At 44.4% G+C, this 21,234-nt stretch overlaps 1 protein-coding gene across 1 annotated transcript in view; it reads right to left on the bottom strand.

Moving 5' to 3' along the window:
* Nucleotides 1-13,369: 13,369 nt before the first annotated feature.
* Nucleotides 13,370-21,234, bottom strand: part of GNA13 (G protein subunit alpha 13) — a 41,643-nt gene continuing 33,778 nt past the window's right edge. The window contains exon 4 of the mRNA XM_081219686.1: nucleotides 13,370-18,864. Within this exon, the coding sequence (XP_081075812.1) occupies nucleotides 18,292-18,864 (573 nt within the window). The 3' untranslated portion in view covers nucleotides 13,370-18,291. The remainder of the gene's footprint in view (nucleotides 18,865-21,234) is intronic.

Below are 21,234 nucleotides of genomic sequence, written 5' to 3'. Positions count from 1 at the left end.
CAGATTCCTGACATATTTTTTGGGGGGGATGGTGTACCTTTCCTGTGAGTGTGGGATTTCATGACCCAGTGCTGTACCCAAAACATCAGAGCTGAAAATAGCGGCAATGTTATTTGCTCACAAATCTGTGGGTCGAGAATTTAAACAAGGCCACTGGGTGGCTGTTCTCTGTCTGGGTGGAACGTCTGAGGTGTTGTCTCCGCTCCCGTGTCAGGTGACCGAGAAGTGGAGGTGGGTGGGGACGTGGGAGGGGTGGCAGGGTGGCCTGTAACAGGGGCAAACGTCCGGCTGGGTCCTCGGTTCTCCACGGAGCCCAGGGCCTCTCCCTCTCCACGTGGCCTCTCCAACAGGATAGAGGGTTCAAGCTATGTGGTAGCTCAGGTCTCCCAAGAGAGCAAAAGCAGAATCCCCCGAGCTTCCTTAAGATGTTGGCCTAGAGCCAGTACAGAGTCACCCCTGTTCCGTTCTATTGCTTGAAGCAGCCCAGATTCAAGGATGGGTACCTTGCACATCAAGAGGCCATGAATACCTGAATACCAGGAGGTGTGGTCCACTGCAGGCCTGTAGGGTTCACTGTCACAAGCACTCTATGTGCCTTATCTTTCCAGGTGCAGCCTAATTCTTCAGTGGATGGAGGGCTATTCTCCCCCTCAGTACACTTCCTGTGGGCTGGCTTGCTCCTAGGACTTGCTTCATCTACATTGTCTTATCAAGAAGGGACTAAGGGAACTGCAGGTGCCCTGGGGCCCTCTGAGAGGGCCTGTTATCCTGCCAACCCCTCCCTCACCAAGAGCTTTCTTTAGGGTCAATTGGAGGAAAACGTAGTGATTTGGGCCACACTCCCATTTTACAGATGAGAAAACTGAGTCTCAGCAGGGTTTTTAGCTCACACACTTGCTAAATTAAAGGTCACATAAGAAATGAGCAAATTAGGTTTGAGAGCCCAGGACACTAGTTTTTTAATTGAAAAATTGGAAAATAAATTTACTTTTCAGAAATTCCGTTTCCTGGACAGCTTCTCTGGACTGTATCTAATCTGTCAAGCAAGCGATATCCATGTGGTCTTCGACGGCCACCTTTGCTTAGACGTCATTTGGCCAGACCTGATTGTCTCTCATACCCTTCGTTGGACCCCAGGAATGAGTTCACCCACAGAAGCAACCTTTTGTGAAAGGAACTCACTCTCAATGGGATGAAACCTTCTCCTTGAAGGACCAGGTAAGCCCCCACCTCCTCTCCCAAGAGAACATTTGGGAATACTTCCTTATTTGAAAAGTATACGCACAAAAAGTTGGGGTGACTCTGGGTTCTTTCCTTGGCTTGTTTTCCATTTGCGTGGTTCTTGAACCTCACCTCCTTTTTCCAGACTTACTTCCCCTTCTTTGTCTCTTGATGTCATCTACATTCTGCCCAAAGAAGCCACCAAGTATGCATGATGTTCTCCCTCGACTTTGCATGCATTTAAGTCACTCCTTCCACTCAGTGACATTGAGGAGCATCCAGATGCCACCCCAACAAGGAGTCTTTCTCCATATGGCCCCATCAAGCCAATGCCATGTCCTCTCCTCTGAACTGGCAAGGCGTGGCGACCTCCGCAGGGCTCTTGTGCTCTGCTCTGGTTTTTGCGGTTATTTGCACTATGGTCTACTCTGTGAGCTCCCTGACGGCAAAGATTGTGATCTACCAGCCTCTTCTCTCCGGGAGCCACCCAGAAAAGCCGCGCCTCGCGTGGGGAGATACTTGCTGTTTGTGTGGAAATGTGTCTTTGTGCATAAAGAATGACCGTGCTTACCTTTCCAGGACTGTGTATATGTTATAGAAGCATCCCCGAGGTCACCCCCTCCAAGAATTTGGAGACAGGGAAATAAGATTTTTATTTGTTTGTTTTATTTTTAATTATTTTTAATTTTTATTTTATATTGGGGTATAGTTGATTGACAATGTTGTGCTAGTTTCAGGTGTACAGCAAAGTGAATCAGTTATAAATATGCATGTATCCATTCTTTTTCAGATTTTTTTTCCATACAGGTTATTACAAAATATTGAGCAGAGTTCTCTGTGCTATACAGTAGGTCCTTGTTGATAACCTATTTTATATATAGATAATAACAATCTATTATTATCTGCGTATCTGGTAATCCCAAGCTTCTGGTTTATCCCCCCCACTTCCCCTTCCATAACCATGTGTTTGTTTTCTATGTCTGTGAGTCTGCTTCTCTTTTGTAAATAAGTTCTTTTATATCTTTTTTTTAGATTCCACATTTAAGTGATATCATGTGATATTTGTCTTTCTCTGTCTGACTTACTTCACTTAGTATGACAATCTCTAGGTCCATCCATGTTGCCGCAAATGCCATTATTTCATTCTTTTTCATGGCCGAGTAGTATTCCATTGTGTATATTACCATATCTTCTTTATTTTTCATGTGTCGATGGACATTTAGGTTGCTTCCATGTCTTGGCTATGATAAATAGGGCTACAGTGAACACTGGGATGCATGTATCTTTTTGAATTATGGTTTTCTCTGGGTATATGCCCAGGAGTAGGATTGCCTACAGCCATACCACCCCGAATATGCCCAGACCAAGCTCTTCTGATCTCAGAAGCTAAGCAGGGTCAGGCCTGGCTAGTACTTGGGTGGAGGGAAATAAGATCTCCCATGGACAGGGAGTTGCCAGATATATACAGCAAAGAAAAAGACAGGATGCCCAGTTCATTAGAATTTCAGAGCAGCAACAAATAATCTTTTAGTCTGAATACATCCCATCCAATATTTGGGACATACTCATACAAGAAAAATTATTCGCTGTTGATCTGAAATTCAGATGTAACTGGGAACCCTGTCTTGTATCTGGCAACCCTACCTGGAGAGTTAACGTATGAAACTAACACGTGCAGATTCGAGCAAAGTCAAGTCACCTTAAGAAGTCAGCGTGGGTCCTTCAGCAAGACGCTGTAATTGGAGAATACAAGAAAAGCATATTGACAAAACCACGTTAAACCTTCTCTTGTAACATAGCTTAGGAATGGGCCAGTCAGAAAGTGGAGGGTCAAAGAGACAAGCTTTGGTCACTGTCTCCAAGTTTGTCCAGGAGAATCAACTTTGAGGTCCGGGGCAGCTCTGGTCCCTCATGTCTCTGGGTGGCAGGGGCCACGGGGGTCATCCAACAGATTCCCCGGGTTTCCCAGGAAGAATTGTTAGAATTTGGCTTCTTGTACCTTGTGGGGAGTGAATGTGCTGACCCGGGAACTATGACCTCTGAGGGAGGCAGCTAAATGACATTGGTTTTTTTTCTGCCCCATTCTCTCTGTGAACTTGACTCTGATCCATTCTCCACACGCCGGGTCACCCCCATGGGACATCCAATGTCAGTAAGTCGTGTTTTACTTCAACTAGTGCCCCCTGTTTTCTGGGTCTCTGCTACAGCCAAGGGCAGCATCTCCGTTTCTTCAGTGTCCAAGGGCAGCATTGATGGAGTGTTTCCTTTATGCTCCATAATCGTCACACTAACTCTCTATCCAGCTTCAGAGACAAAGAAATAGAAAGGTTTCGTAACCCCTCACAAGGGGTACAGCTGGGACTTAAACCCGTGGCTGCTTCCCATGGTTATTAACCATTCTTAACATTCTGGCCAACATGTTTTTAGGACAATTTTTAAATTTTCTTATACAATTTTTAAAGGTCTTTCCATTTACAGTTACTACAAAATATTGGCTATACTCCCCGTGTTGTACATACATCCTTGAGCCTGTCTTACACCCGATAGGCTGCATCTCTCACTCCCGCACCCTTATACTGCCCCTCCTCCCAGAGCCCCCTGGAAACCACTAGTTTGTTCTCTAGATCTGTGAGTCTGCTTTTTTTTTTGGCAAACAACTTGAAACACAGGTACACCCACGTTTTTACATAAATAAGCTCAAGTTATATATATATGTGTGTGTGTGTGTGTGTGTGTGTATATACATATATATATATATATATATATATACACACACACACACACCCTGTTTGAAACTTTAAAAGAAAATTCAGCCAGATCTTGGGGAATCTTCTATGTCTGTGCTTCTAACAGCCAAGCCACAGAATCCTGCAGAGAAGAGCCTTCAGTGTGATCCAACACCATGACAATTCGGAAAACAAGCTCAAGAAGCCTCCAGAGAGGAAATGCAAATATCTAGGAAGGAGAAATATTCGCCCTTGAGAGAAAGTAACGTTCTCATGCCCTTTCCCACCTAGGCCCATCGACCAGAGCCTAATCCTTTCTGAGGTCCCTTCGTGGAGTCCCCTACTTTAAGTAGACTCTTCTCCCATTTGTGTTTTACAAGTGGACTGAAGTTATTTGAACTACCATTTGAAGAAATTTACCCAGGTTACCAGGCCGGATCCTGAATCAACAGAGGTGTGTATGTAAAAGAAAGGACTCCAAACAGAAGCAAATACGAGAGAAGGAAATTCAGGAAAGTCAGAGTAGGGAGACCCTGGGACGTTATATTTACCACCTGGTGTTTCAGAAGGTTGTTACTTTCTGGACTGTAAATTCATCCTCCTGGATGAAAATGATTACAAACCACTGCTGTCTTTTCCCGAGAATGTGCATATCTGCAACCCATTCTTAGGAGAGACCTTGGCCTTGAGACTTAAACCACCCGGTGACTCATGTCAACAGGCTGTTTTGTCAGAGAGTTTCCATAATTAGAACCTGTGACTGACAAGTCTGACCACGAGGATGCATCACAAGGACTTGTCGTGAGCGTGGGTTTTTTAGCAAAACCTGACCTGCTGAAATGTCAGGGCTTTGGCGTTTTGGCCTTTGGGGTTTTTTCAGGCTGTCTGTCCTTCCTGGAATCAGCTTCTTTGGATACTACCTTCTCAGCAACCCCATGCGGTAAGGTTCTTACTGTCCCATTTTATGGATGTGACACTGAGGTTCAGAGAGGCAGTGTATCTCATCTGAGACAGGCCATGGCGGGGAGGGGGGGATGTCTCACCTTGAGCCCAAGTCCACTGACCCAGATTCTAGGTTCTCTCTCCCGTGGTGCCCAGGCCTGAGCCTCCAGGATATTATGAACGAGGTCGGTTGAATCCTCCTGCTCTCTACAGAGTCCCCACCCGACACAACCAAGGTCACTGTCCAGTGCCTCATTCCCTCAGGGCCCCAAGTGCCTGTATGGTTGACTGGAGCCACTGCAGCCCAGAGAAGACAGTGACCCAGAAAAGCCAGGAGGAAATTTCAGAAGGAGGGAGCGCTCCGTGGTTTCAGATGCCAGGGGCGATAGGCTGACAAACGCACCCGCTTTGTTGTGACTTTGTGCTTTCCTTGGGGACATGCTGTTCCCTCACTCCGGACTGTCCTGCACTGGCCAGTCCTCCTCCTCCAAGACTCAGCCTGAAATACTGCCCACCCTCACAGTGGAAATACCGTTATTGTTTAAGATATAACAGTGTCATGATTTTATAAAAAAGCACCCACAATAACAAGTCTTTAAACTTGCTTTTAGGGATTTCCCTGGTGGCACAGGCGTTAAGAATCCGCCTGCCAACGCAGGGGACACGGGTTCGGGCCCTGGTCCGGGAAGATCCCACATGCCACGGAACAACTAAGCCCGTGCACCACAACTACTGAGCCTGCGCTCTACAGCCCGCAAGCCGCAACTACTGAGCCCGTGCGCCTAGAACCCGCGCTGCGCAAGGAGAAGCCACCACAATGAGAAGCCTGTGCACTGCAACAAAGACCCAATGCAGCCAAAAATAAATAAATTTATTAAAAAAAACCAACTTGCTTTTATATATGTGTAAAGTGGGTATGTAAATTTTATACTTAACCTTTATAATGTATATATTTTTGTACTCGCAGATTATATATATAAAATATGCCAATTTGTGTATAGAAATGTTAAATACCAAAATGGTACCATATTGTGTATAGGTTTTCTATCTCCTCTCATTTTCACTCACTATTTATTTATTTACTTACTTATTTATTTACTTATTGATTGATTGATTGGCTGTGCCACATGGCTTGTGGGATCTCTGTTCCCTGACCAGGGGTTGAACCTGGGCCCATGGCAGTGAAAGCTCCAAGCTCTAACCACTGGACCACCAGGGAATTCCCTCACTCACTTTATAGTGGATATATTTGATATCAGTAAGTGTAGATTTACCTAAATTTTTTTCTCAAAATGAACAGTTTTAAAAAGCATAAAACTAGTAAATGTTCCTTGCAAAAAAATATGTAAATGGTACAAAAAATGTATAAAGTAAACAGCCAGACAGCCCTCCTTCTGGAGAGAACCATTATTAATATTTTGGCAAACATCCTTACACACACAGACACCCACGTTTTTATATGAATGGGCTCAAGTGATATATACTGTTTTGAAAACTTTTAAAAAAATTCAGCCAGATCTTGGCAACATCCATCTATGTGAATCACAGCATGAGATCAACCTTTTTTTTTTTTTTTTTTTTTTTTGCGGTATCACTGTTGTGGCCTCTCCCGTTGCGAAGCACAGGCTCCGGACACGCAGGCCCAGCGGCCATGGCTCACGGGCCCAGCCGCTCCGCGGCATGTGGGATCTTCCCGGACCGGGGCACGAACCCGCGTCCCCTGCATCGGCAGGCAGACTCTCGACCACTGTGCCACCAGGGAAGCCCGAGATCAACCTTTTTAATGACTGCATTCTATTTTACTGGGAGATTATAACTGCTTGACTGAAACACTAACGATGAACATTCGCTTTTCAGGTTTTCTGGATTATAAACAATGCTGTGATGCACATCCTCAGAGGCAGAGAATTCTTTCTGGAAAAAGAAAGAAATGGATGGAAAAGCCAGTCTGTACCAGTTTAGAGGCCCCGGATGGTTGCAATTATGTTGAAAAACGCACAGCACGAAAAAGTCTGAAGTTTCAGCCAATGTTCACCCAGGTTATTTCTGGGCAGAACCGGGAGTGATTCTCCTCCTTCGTGTACTCTCCTGTCCTTTCGAATGTTTCTATTCTAAGCACGTCTCACCACTGTCTTTCGTTACGTGGACTCCAGTAGAAATGTATTTTTACATGGCATAAGAAATGTGTGCTTTCCACCACTCAAGCATCACCCTGGCGATGCCCTCTTTCCTGTTTCCTCCGCACCAGCCTTTGCCCTCCATCTTCACATCTGTCCTCTCCCTCAGAGGCTGTCAGTCCCCCTAAGTTAGCACCAGCTGCCCTCATGTGGGAGGGGTGGGGGGTGGGCAGCTGTCCAACTTGGAGAGTGAGCTGGACTCATGGTCCCCCTCGGATGGCACTTCCATGGGCACAGCCTGGTTTCCCCATGTCGGGAGCTCAGTGGATTGCAGCTCGTGGGGAAGAAGCCTTGAGGGTCACACGGGGGCCAGGAGGCCTCCCCGCCTCGGGCACATCCGGCCCCAATGCCCCAGGCAACCCTCCCCGAGTTTCTTCTACCACCAGGAAGGTGACCCCGATGACCTGTCCAGGGGGAAGCTGGTTGCTTCTGGGCGGCAGCTGCCCTCACCCCCAGAAGGTCTAAGAGGACACAGAGGATGTCCTCAGTATTTCCACCGAGGTCACTGGTCGAGTAGGGTGTTGGATGTCTCCTTAGTGCTGAGACACTTCCTCTTTCATTTGTGTCTCATTCATCCCCTCCCCCCACCTTCTTGGAGACTGAAAAAGGGGAACGTGAAAGAAAAACTGTAAGTTTCAGATGCAGCTCCAGCACGGAGACTGTGTGACCGTCTTCAGCAGAGGCCGGAGCAATGGGTGGGGTGGCCAGGGTGGGAGTGGGATCACGGCATCCTCCAGGGGTCCCGAGGTCACTGGACCCGACCTTTCTTCCTCCCCTCCTGCTCACTTTCTTAGCTCCCACCCACGGAATCCTAAATGCCACCCACAAGAGATCCTTGGGACCCCAATTCCTATTTTTCAGGGAGTGACGTTCTTAAAGTAAAAACCAAAGTCTGCGTTTGCTCATTTCACTGAGTTTGCTTATGTTCATTTGCAAGATAGATATAGACACACATTTGTGTGTATATATATGCGTGCATGCGCGCACACACACACACACACACACACACACAGATTGTGGCAGCTTTTTGGAAACTATCTGAGGCTCAGAAAATAACTTGCCTGACAAGACATCAAAGAACTACAGAAAGAGGCCACAGCACAAAAGGCCGTGGCGAAGGACTGCTTCGCAATTTGCAGTGTGATTGATGATAAGCATCTATTTGCTCCAGTAAGTTGAAGCAGAACTGTAACATTTTGTTTTTTCCGGGAAACAGTAACTGAAGTCACAAATCATAAATAATAAAAGTTAGAAAAATCCCCTTTTAACCTAATGGACTAAAAGATTTTAGTTTGCTTTTCATTTTCTGCTAATGGCCTCTCTCCCTTGGCACTGCCGGAGCTGGCCCATTACAGGCAAATCAAGCCTTGGTTTGCAAGTAGGACAGGGTCCAGAAGATCATTTATAAGCTGGGTGTTTGGGATGCAGGATGTGTTTCCCCTAGAAACTGTCTTCCCAGAGTGCCTGGGTTCTCAGCTTCACTACACAGTCCAACCCCTGCTGTACCTGGGCTCTGAGTTTTTGAGGGCAGGTTGTCTGCAGTGCAGGAGAGAGAAAACAAGTCAGCTCCTGCTCTCCCCATAGAGCCCTGGCTCTGAGCACAGTTTAAACATAGGTTAACTTTATTTTCCATCTTCCCATCTCCTTTGAGGCATCCAGGTCCCAGTGTCTTAATCTCCTGGATCACAGCATCCTCCCCAATCTGCCTTATCTGTTCTGGGCTGCTCTCCTGTTGGGGGGCTCTGAGACCTCAAACGCCCCACCTTTCCCCACCAATGCAGGGGCCACGGGTTCGAGCCCTGGTCTGGGAAGATCCCACGTGTCACGGAGCAACTAAGCCCATGCACCACAACTGCTGAAGCCTGCGCGCCTAGAGCCCATGCTCCACAAGAGAAGCCACCGCAATGAGAAACCCGCGTACCGCAACAAAGAGTAGCCCCCGCTCACCGCAACTAGAGAAAGCCCACACGCAGCAACAAAGACCCAACGCAGCCATAAATAAATAAAATTTCTTAAAAATAAAAAAGTTATCATTGGGACTTAAGCTAATGACATGTTAATGAATCATATATAGGGAAAACTGACCAGACAGAACCATTAAAATTATTTACAGTGGCTGTGATAGCCTAGTAAGATTGGGGAGATTCTTTTTCTTTTTACCAAAAGTTTTTGGTATTATATGGAGAAAGTTGACACCAAAAAAGGTGTTAGACAGAAGATATTCAGGAGCTGCTGGATTCTTATCCCTGCACTGATCACTGAAAACAAACAAAAAACAGGTCCTTCTTAGAGGGAAAAAAAGGCAGAAATCAAGCTGGATTGAAACCAATCCTGATGATGACTGTTATGGACTGAATATTTACATCCCCTCCAAGTTCACATGTCAGAGCCCTAATCCCCATGTGATGGTATTTGGAGGTGAGACCTTCGGGAGGTGATTAATGTCATGAGGGTGGAGCCCTGATGAATGGATTAGTGCCCTTGGAAGAGGCCAGCTAAGTGAAGATAAGTTTGCAAACCAGAAGAGGGCTCTCCCTGGAACCTGATTCTGCTCAAACCCTGGTCTCTGACCCCCAGTCTCCCAAGCTCTAAGAAATGTATTTCTGTGGTTTGTAAGCCACCCAGTCTATGGTGCTTTTCATAGCAGGCTGAACGAAAATAATGACCATAAAATGAATGAATCTGACCTTCACATATCTGAACACTCCAGTGAGTTTTGGAGGCTACCAGATCCTGACTTACAACACCTCAGAAAGACTAATACCACACCCTTGAATATCTATGGCCTGTTACGAGGACATTCCTCATGAGGAAAAGAGTGCAGGAAAAAAAATAACCACACACCGTGGGGGCCACTTTTCCAAAAACCTACTGAGTTCCCCTTAGGGTCCTCAAAGACACATCCTTAAAATTTTCCCCATAAAGTCCCTCTCTTTACTCTTTTTTTTTTTCAGGAAAATTTGAAGACCTTATCATAGGAATTTTGTATTATCATTATTTTTGGCCTCGCCGAGTGGCTTGCGGGATCTTAGTTCCCCGACCAGGGATTGAACCTGCACCCTTGACAGTGAAAGCCCCGAGTCCTAACCACTGGGTCACCAGGGAATTCCCGGAATTTTGTATTATAGACTATAATACTATATTACGCTATGAACAATTTTTGTTGCAAGTGGGAATATTCTAGAAGGCTTTCAAGAATCTGAAAGTAGTAAAGAACATGGAAACCATTGAGCTCAAGCTCATTATTTCCCAGATAATTGGTCTAATCTTAAGCTCCTTAAGTTAGTGACCGTGTCCACTCAAGGGCCACTTGTCCACACAGTAGGGACAAGTTCTCTCCACCTCTCCTCAGGCTGGTTCCACTCAGGCTCCCGTCACAACTGGACTGTGAGTCTCCTAAGGAGGAGACCCTGTGTTGGTGCCTCTTGGGAACAGTCAGACATGTCAGCCGGGCACACAGGGAGCTTAGCAAAAGCATCTGTGTAACAATGTCGGATTCGTGTCACCGTCGAGCAGAAGCATTAAGACGTGAACGTAAATCGCTCTACACTAAGTGCCCTGAGAGAGGAGTAAGATGGGAGGGGCACACAGAGGAAGAAATTGCTCCAGCCTCGGGGTGGTAGACATCCTGCCATCTTCATCAGAGCGAGGCCTTAAAGGGTGAGCAGGATTTGGCCCATGGCCAAGAGAACCAGAGAGGCGAGACATGGGGAAAACAGCTACCTAGTTCAGCTGGTGTGAAGGAAGCTGGAAGGGCAGGCTGGTTGGAGAGGGAGGTTGATGCCTTGAATGTTGGACAGGGGTTTGAACATCTGTTTCATGCACTTTCGAGAGGGCTGTGCTGTCCAGTGCACCTGCGTTACACTGACGGTCATTATTGCCATAAAGTTGGGCATCCACCCTTGGTCTGGAATGTCATCCTCCTTTACATTGATTTATAGTATCTTCCCCCAAACTATAACCTGCTGCAGAAATGCAAGGGCAGCCTGGACAACACTAGCTCGAATGTGGAATTTCATCAGTACCGCTGAGCCCTGGGTGCTGTGACGCTCTTTTTTGGGGGATAAAGTTTCAATATACTCATTCTGGCCTTAAATGAAACCAGTGATTTAAATCTCCAAGTCGACAAGCACTGGGATTTTCCATGGAGAATAATAGAAGAAGAAAACAACTCTACTTTTCCTCTCCCGAGGTCAGTGGTGTTTGACCTCGCGGCATCTTATGAGTTAACTCTCTTCTTCCACGTTTGACAGGGGAGGAAAATCAAGCCCAAGTCTAAAGCGGCCGTGGACTTAATTACAAAAGAATGATCGACTTTTAAAAAGACTTTGTTGCTTGTTTTCCTATCATGTACCTTCATGGGGAAAAGATAAATCAACACACTCCTCCACTCAGTATAAATGTTCACTCTGGACATAACTTCCCTCTGTATCCTTGGGGCCAGCACAGAAGCTTAACCCTCTGCCCTGAATAGTTACTTTGTATGGAACCCTTGTCTGAACCTTTTGTCATCTTGGTGGACTCGGAAAATGGTTGCTCCGGAAGTGCAGGGGACAAGAGTTCGGTAGATATCCCTTCCTCTAGCTGCGATGCTGTATTCCAGGGGCCCCACTCACTTCTGAGGCAAAGTTACAATATGTCTTTTAAAACAATGCCCAAGTCATTCCTTTTCTGAGGACTTGCCAAATTTCCCGTCACCAAACCAACCTCTGGTTTAACCTATGAACTGCGAGTTTCCTGCATTCTCAAGAGACCAAAGTCTCTTTTCTCTTTCAACAACCCACATTGTGGGCAACGGAACAGGTCATTTTGAGAGCATCTCATGCCAAGGCTCTGTGATGGTGCCCAGCACTTTAGTGGACAATAGTTTTTTAGCTGTTTCCACCGACAGATCAATATTCTCTTGTTCCAACAATAGCCTAAGAAAAGCTTTCTTTTTTTTTTGTAAAGAATTCTTGGTTTCCTTTGGAGGATTCAAATGCTCAAGTGAGTTGTTTCCATTTTAAAAGATCTTAAGTCTAACGAAGGCTAATTTAATGACCTGTTTCCAATCTACAGATTTGTAGGTATTTGTAGATTTGTAAATATCTCTAAGCCCCAAATTTTCTATCTCAGTTTCTCTTGGGACCAACAGTGAAATCTCACTGTAAAGGTGAGCACTTGGACACAATTTTTATTTTGCCAGAAAGGCCTGGAACCAACCAGTCCTGGATTATAGCCACCACCACTGAACATTTATTCACACCTGCTTTGCAATTCTGATTGTGGGAAAAGGCCCTTCATTCTGCTTTGGGGAAGAAAAGTACACGCTCAGCTTCCCACAAACGCCACTTAAAGAAAAGTTATAAACATACCAGAAGTTATTTAACAACTTCTAATTTAGCTGAAGTTGCAAAGGGAAAAGATGAGTGACGTGATTTCATGAGTGGTTATTTGACCTCTGTGGTCCCTACACACAGAATCCAGTCTAATCACGAGGAAAATACCAGACTGATCCCAACGGACGGACAACCTACAAAATACCTGACCAGCATTCCTCCTCCTCAAAACAGCCAAGGTCATCAAAAACAAGGAAAGCCTGAGCAACTGTAATAGCCGAGAGGGGCTCAGACAGGACAAATCAATGCAAGATGGTGTCCTGGATGGATTCTGGAACAGAACGGGGCAACAGGAAAAAACTAAGGAAATCTGAATACAGTATGGGCTTAAGGATAAATTACCAATATTGGTTCGTTAATTTTGAACCAATATGGTGAATCAGTATAATGCAAGATGTTAATTAGTACAATGCAAGATGGTAAATGGGGAAACTATTGCCAACAGTGTGGAGTACAGGGAAACTACTATCTTTGCAATTTTTCTGTAAATCATCATCTTAAAGTTTCTTGAAACAAGAAAAGGAGTGTAACATGTTGGTTTGTTTTTAAAACGCTATTTTGACGACAAAAGACATAGCAGCATTACTCCTGCAGGTGGACAAACCGTGAGCCCAGAGACACCCTAGGGCAATTTCAGCGATTTTAAGAGGAGCAGAGAGAAAAGTGGGTGTTCCCCATTCCCCACATCAAAACAAGTGTTTGGGAACGTTCTTGAAGCCCACATCTCCGTCTTCAGTGAGGAAACGTTTACAGACTAGTATTAAGTCAAAGTATTGCTGGAGATCTGACAAAAGAGCGATTTCTGTGCTTTCAGTCACTGGGTGAAACTTCTGCTTTAAAATATTAAGTGTCTGCTTTACACTTGACATTTAATCAGATTTAAATAACATCATAGTATGGAATAGTTTATAAATGTTTATTAAACGTCAGTAATTTTTACAAAGCAAATATTAATAGCAAGAGGCAAAATGTTTGCAAAATATGTACAAAAGTAAAAAGCCTGGATGACTAGCAACTCATTTTATCAAATCAAACCATTCTTTCCACTTTCAGACCTCCTGTAGAAATAATTTATTGCCAATCCTGAACTAAAGCACTGACAGAAAAAAAATTTACAACAGTATCAGATAATGTGCTCAGTTCTGGGAGTTATAAAAAGATATATGTATAAAAAATCCTAAGCCACAAATACTTTCATACAGAGCTAATACAAATCATGTTTTGTTAGGTACAGTATCTATGAGGTTGTTACGAAATAGACTTTTTGATAAGGCTTCCGTGGTCAATGAGCTCCACCTTTAGACTAGTAGAGAAAAGCCATTAAACATGTTGCGATTCTGCTTTCAAGTAAGAGGTGAAGAAAGGGTAAATGGTATCGTTTGTTGCACTGTTACATATACTTTCCAAGAATTAACCCCTACCTGCCCCCTCTGTTTTTTTCCTAGAGCCATCAAATAGGCATGATTTGAGAACAAATGCAGCCCTTTTACTAGGGCAAGAAATATTATAAACAAGCCTTCCAAAGACAAACCCAAATCAGAGAACAAGTAAGTAGCACACTTCTATCATGACCTTCACTGATTGATGATGTATGCATACGGGGTCCCTACTTCCATCCATCTGGACATTCTCATCATTATCAAAGGTAATGTGGTTTTGGAAAGGTCGCAGAATCTCTTATCAACCCAGAAATTACTGCCCTATCATTAACACTTTTTTGTTCCATACGAGCTCTGGCATTAGAAATCAGATGGTTAGACCTAGATGCCACAAGAATGAACAGAGTTATTTAAATGCTAACTATACATTCAAGTACAGACATAAGAATGCTAGTGGTACAAACACTGGTACTTCAAATTATGTTAATAATCACTTATCAGCCTAAGGCTAGTATCAACTGGATGGTACTTGAAAAGGCCAGAAAGTTCAACTTGTTTAAAATGTTCCGGTTTAGACTTGTACTTTAATCTCTCTATAAATTTATTAAGCCCTAACCTCGTACCATAAAATAATGGGTATGTACTATCATTTGCTTTATTTGGAACAGAGGGACATGTACACACCACTCACGTACAAGTCCCTCCCTTCCTCATGTTTACTACACTGAAAAGCCAACCTGGGTCCTATCACTTAAAAAAAAGAAAAAAAAAACCCAGTACTTTCTGTCCAGCAGCACAAACACATGGACAGATCATCTGTAATTAATGTAACTTTATGTATTGAAATGATGGGAAAGAGAGATAAAGTCAGATTTCCAACTGAAAAAAGACATGCAAAATTTGTTCTTGATCCCTCAATTAAAACTAAAAGAAATGAAAAGGTAACAGAGTGACTGTCTCTAGATTTATTAGGGAGTTTATTACAAATGTTTGACTGAGCTTTACAGGCATGATTTCATGGATTCAAACAAGAAATTAAGAGTTAACACTGATATTTTAGCCTTCTCATTACATATACAGAAATAACATTGCTACAAATTGCAATGAAGAGAATCTTGTTTCAAATGGCTTGGTTTGGGGTTTTGTCTAAATGTATCATTATATAATGAAAGCACCAATTTGAAGGTTTCTCAAATAGTGATTTGAGTTTCAGAACATAACAGAACATAACTTGGTAACTTTATTCTTCACATAAATAAGGCATAACACCGGATATGTGTACTAATGCTGAAAATACATTTTACCAAAAGCATAAATACAAGTATTTGGGTCTACATTGGAAGTTCAGATTTACTCCTTCCCGCTTACAAACAATTCTGGGGCATATGATTTTTGTGAGTCTGAACCAACACTTCTAATCACTTCTGGTATTAAGGGAATCTTACTTTCTTCTACTTTATACTGACCACTGCCAACAACTGAACAAGGACCTCCCTCAACAACCTCCCTTGGGAGTTTAACTAGAGGACCTTCACCATGTAAAATACACGCCAGTGCAGCTTCAAACCAAACCAAACCAAACCAAGCCAAATCATTTTCACTCCACGATGCCTTCTTTGGTTGCTGCTGTGCTCTGTCAAATGCCCTTTCCAGACAATACAGTTGAAAAGAAGATTTCAATGCAATGTAATATTTGGCAGCAAGCAATGATACGGGTTATTAAAAATAATATTTAAGTGGCAGAGGCATTAAATTATTTGGATCTTCAGAAAAACATTTGACAAAACCTCTTCCCTATAAAATAATCAAGGCAAAAATCTGTGCTGTTCTGTGATTTATAAGGCAACTCTGTATACTATAAATTTCTTCAAGATCAATGAAGACACTTGTGTGACATTTCTTAAGAATTAAGCAAGAAGACATTCAGACTTGAGAACAGAACGTAATAGAGAATTGGGCACATTTTATTCCAAATCATAACCATGAAGACTTAGAAAATCAAACACACTGAACAGCTTTAGATCCAAATTACATTTTTAGAGACTGGGGGGGAAACAGGCCAGGGAAAACTATGAGCACCCTTTCAACTTTGTCCACTGAATCTCGTCTCCCTCTGCACACAGCGGTATTTCAAAAGGGTCTGGTTTTCATGCTATAGGTATAGGACTCCTTCAAAGCCTTCAAATTGAAATGTAAAGTTCCACTGAGTGTCTACACCAGCCTGCCATTAAATCTAAGGAATTTACTGCCTCCAAATATAGGCTGAGTTTTATTTTAAAAGAAGGCTGACTTTGAGACTTCACACACGTCAGGAAAGGAAATCTCAAATGCCCAAAGTAATATCCTATCTATTTGGTGTTTTAACATTTCTTTGTGGTAGTCAAAATGGTGCTTTGTCAGGCAGTATTTATGGTTCATATCATATATTTCAGATCTGAAATATAACTTAACTGAGAGTATCCTTCCTCTTTGTACGTACACTGGAGTGAAATGATGTTTCGGCCATTCAAAAGGACCATCTGCTAAATTTACACACAGACTTTCCACCAAAAGTGTCCATGTTACTGTGCACATACTGAGATACTCCTCAGCCCTGAAATGTTCTAACTCTGTGGATTAAACAATGCACTCTTTTTGGTAAGAAGCACGAGATAGAGAACCATTCCGATGTGCATGAACTCTGCTGTACTATGGACGCCTGCAGCAGGACGTAGGGCTACATGTCAGTAGCTCAGGTGCTACCAAGACACGAAAACACTGGCAGTTATGGGTGTAATGATGGTGGAGTTTCAAATGCAAGAAAAGTCAGGTACATTGAGAACAATCCCTGGTCAGTTCACTGCAAAGCCCTATTCTTACTAGACAGCAAGACAGACCCAGAGCCACTGTCTTGGAAAGGCTGGATGATCCAGAATGTTGACCAATCTTTCAAGGACTTTCTAGCCAATAAAATACCTGAGAACACAGTCAGCTATACAGTAAAGTGAAAGATATCACAGTCTTAATCACAATTTTCAGGAAAGGAAGAAAAGCCGTCAGACTTTCCAAACTGTCACCAGTCTTGTATATCTGTTTCTCTAATCCAATTCTGACACTACGTATGACCTACAGGGCAGTATTTTTAGTACTGCAAACCAGCCACTCTGATGAGTTCACTATGAATGTATCTGTAATTGCAAAGCTACTTCATGGGTATATTTTAATTTGGTAAGTGGTGGAGGAGGTCAAATGTAATCACCTTTCAGTATGAACTAAAAAAATTACTACTTATTCTTGGAAGTATCCTTGAAACCTTCAAAATGTACCTCAAGAAAGCTGGAATTTCGTAAACAATAATGTTGCAAACACATACATACTCTTTTAGAGACACACCAAGAATGAATAAGAATCTCATATAATAGTGAATAGTGTGACAGGAAAATACTGCCCTTGGCAAGCTCCAAAAAAACAAAAAAGTCCCATAAATGCCGCCATCTGGAGTTGATGGGAACAGACAGGAGAGCGAAAGAACAATGTTTGTGATGGTGCAGCAGTGATCCCACTGTAAGGACACACATCATCTGAGACAGGATTTCAAAGTCTGAGAGTAAAACACATAATATTCTTGGGAAAGGGTGTATTCATTTAGAAAGTTCTGTTATCAGGTTGCTTGCACTTTTTTAGTTGCTGCTATGGCCAGAATGTTTCCCATATGGCACATTGATTACATGATATTTAAATATGAAAAGGGCAAATTACATTTCACTTATGACTTTTAATCAAAACACTACGGATGGCATGCACCTGCCTTGTGCTCCCCTGGACCATTTGTGAGCTTTCATTACCATCAGACCAGAGATCCTCATGTAAACTTTAAACACACCAGAATATTGCCTTCAGAAACCACAGAAATTTAAAAAACAAAACAACTGTTGTGTATATAAGCAATCAGAAAACCGTGAAGGCTAAATCTGGGTGAAGCTACAGAACGCCATTCCTTAGATCACACATTTTTCCAGTGGCCCTTTCAGAACAGGTCACCATGAAGCTGGGCGCAAGTGTGGCTGCTACCTGCAGGGCGAACAAAAGGCATCTCACTCATTCTAGAACCAAACATTCTTAACCTCAGACCTACAAATATTAAGGACACCTTCTATACTTGGCACTACAGGAGAATTCAGTTTGAAAAGTGGAAGAATTTAAAGCCTGAGGGATGCCTTGTCTGAGGTCTGGCAGGAAATGACTCCACTCCAATGGAAGCCGGAGTGAAAGAGATCAAAGCCAAGCCTCAGCAGATATTGGCCGTGTGTTACTCAGCAGCTCTCAGCCACAACCGAAGGCCGCAGAAGAAGGACTAAGATTTCCAAGAAGTTAAACACAGAATCAAGATTTTTCTAATTCCTGTTGTAAACTTCTATTTAAAAAAACAAAACAAACCAAAAACAATCAAAAAGACAAAAAGATATGAAGACAGCAAGTCTTCTGTACATCACTGGAGCATGAGCTGCTTGAGGTTGTCGTGAAGGATGGTGTCCTTCACGTCGCGGAAGACGAGGCGGATGTTCTCCGTGTTGATGGCCGTGGTGAAGTGGTGGTACAGGGGCTTCTGCTGCTGGTCCCGGCGTTTGTTCCGGAAACACTCCACCAGGAATTTTTGGACGTCTCTTAAGCAGTGGGGATCCCCTTCGAATTCTAAGAAATAGTCTTTGATGCTCACAATTTGCACTTTCTCCTCAAGCAAATCTGTCTTGTTCAAGAAGAGAATTATGGAGACGTTGCTGAAAACCCGGTTATTGACGATGGTTTCAAAAATGTTCAGAGACTCTGTCAGGCGATTGGTCAGACGATCTTCCATAAGCACCTGGTCAAACTCACTTGAGGAAACAAGGAAAAGTATTGATGTCACACTGTCGAAGCATTCAAACCAACGTTTTCTTTCTGATCTCTGACCACCTACATCAACCATTTTGAAAGGAACATTTTTAATTTCAAAGTCGTACTCGTGAATGCCTTTGGTGGGTCTTCTGGCTAGCAGAATGTCTTGCTGTGATGGAATGTAATCCTGGAAAAGAAAAAAAATCGTTTCCTACTCAGTAATGCAGGAGTAATGAGAATGCTTAATGTACTACTAACTGGGCTAGTGAATGGATACGCAAACAAAATTAGCTTTTAAATGACAATCCCCTGGTAACATTAAAGCATCAATGCTATTGTGATTCTCATCATAAAACAGCGAGATACACTGCAATGTTAGTGTCCGCACTGATTCGAGATTCGCTGCAAATGAAGGCGCCTATGATTTTTTCGGCCTGCCGGACGACCTGAGTGTCCGTCCATGCGTGACGCCCACCGTGCCGGCGGTCGCCCGCCGCTGCGTGTCCACGGCCACGGTCACTGCTCCTCGCCCCCCCGTCAACAGCGGCGGGGCCCCAAGTCAAGGTTCTCCGCGCCCCGAGGCCCCTGCTCTGCGCCCCCGCCTGCAGGACGACAGCTCTACCCGGGTTGCCTGTGTTCTCACTGCTGCGACGCGGCCTCTGCTCTGCCCCCTTGACCGAGCTCACTCGGCGGGGCTTCCCAGCTGTGTGCGGGGTGCCGTCTCCGTGGCAGGGCCCCAGCTTTTCTCCCCTGCCGGCACCCATGCCCGGACACAGCGGTGCCTTGGAGGGAGGGCCTACACCAAGACCCGGGACAGACGGACAGAAGCTGCTGGCCTCCCGAGCCCCCGGCTGCGGCCGACAGTGAGTACCCCTGGGCAGTGAAACTGGTTCTTTCTTCTCAGCTTAGTATTTTTCCAGAACTTTGATGGAGCTTTTTGACAATACTGAACAGGAAGGCTTTAAATGCTCATCACCAAGGTCACAATTCTTTTTAATCAAGGCAAGATTTTAAAACAATGCCAACTGTTACGGTGCTGCATTTTATACCTTTCCAAATACTATGATTTTGAAATTTCATTACAGTGTGAATACTTATCTCCTTAAAATAGTGTAGCTAAGAATCAAAAAAAAGAGAAAAAAACAGCAGTTCTCAGTTGTCTGCAACCCACAGCAATGTATAAAGTGCCCACAGGGCTCTAATGAAACACGCTGGGGTTCGCACGTGTCCCCCTAGCTCCCGCAAACGCACACGCACCTGCCTCACCTGTAATCAGCACCGCCCGGATTCTCTGCCCAGCCCCAGCTTTTGGCTGAACATTTAATCATGAACTGTTTCACATGCTGATATGGTTGTATTTCATTTTAAACGAACATAACATACATCAAATGGATTAACGTTCTAGCATTTACATAAATATTCCCCTACTAGTGGTCATTTAGGTTGGTTCCAATTTTTTGCTTAATATAAATGCTGCAATTAAAATTCTCACGCACATCCTTCTTTTCCCCCCTTTTGGGCTATTTCCTGAAACCGAATAACCAGGAATAAGATGATGATGCAGTCAAGGCTTGTGAAGATTTTCACGACTGGGACACCTAACGTCCACCTACTCTCCAGAAAGGCGGGGCCAGTTCACGGCACTCGTGCATGCCAGCCGCCTCAGAAACAGGCCAGCCCCGAGGGGCAATTTTTAATTTTCTAATTTCATAAAAATAAAAAGTTCTTTATTATTGCCTTAGTTAGGAGCTCAGGGCTAATTCACATAAAGCACAAACACAGGACGAGGTAATCAAGCACTCAAGGGTCTGGCAGAGTCACGGTGATTAGGACTGGATTCTAGAGCCAGCTCCCCACAGACTACCTGGGTGACCTGGGACAAGTCATCACTTAACCTCTCTGCGCCTCAGTTTTCTCACCTGTGAAAAACACAGACAACAGCACCCACAGGGGTGCTGTGACGACTAAACACAGCAAGTGGGTGAAGCACTTAAGAACCGGGTTTGGCACACAGCCCGTGTGTTACTGTCTAGCGGTTCCCACTGTCACCACTGCTGCCAAGAGAGGGAAACCAAGGCAGCGATGGCCCCCCTACTCGTGCGCACCTGAGAGCCCTCCACGGATGCAGCCTCTTCAGTCCGAACGCTCACCGTCCTCCTCCCCAGCCCCGGCCACCAGGACGCTCTCCCGCCCACGCCCTGCCCCGCCCGCAACCCCCCAAGCCTCCCCATCACGGTGGACCTTCTCCGTCACCTCCTACTTTATATCAAATCCCGCTGCTCCTCCTTGGAACCTTCCTCACCTTTTCTTTCCCCTCTTTATTTTCACCGCCCCCATTTTTTAACGTCTCAGCCTGGATTACCATCTTGGACCTTGGTCCTCCGCACCTCCTGGGTCCACCTCTAAGCCCCCGAGACCACCCCTCCTGCACCATATGCCTTCAGAGCTGGCGGTGAGGCCCCTCCCTGCATCAGACCAAACCTCGCTGACCGGGCTTCCATGACCCTCCTTATTCCTTGTTTTCTGGAACCGGCAGACTCTGCCCCACCCCATCAGG

This window comes from Mesoplodon bidens, assembly GCF_964165515.1.
Source record: "Mesoplodon bidens genome assembly, chromosome: 19".
In the NCBI taxonomy this organism is placed as follows: Eukaryota; Metazoa; Chordata; class Mammalia; order Artiodactyla; family Ziphiidae; genus Mesoplodon; species Mesoplodon bidens.
This window is presented reverse-complemented; position numbering and strand designations above follow the sequence as displayed.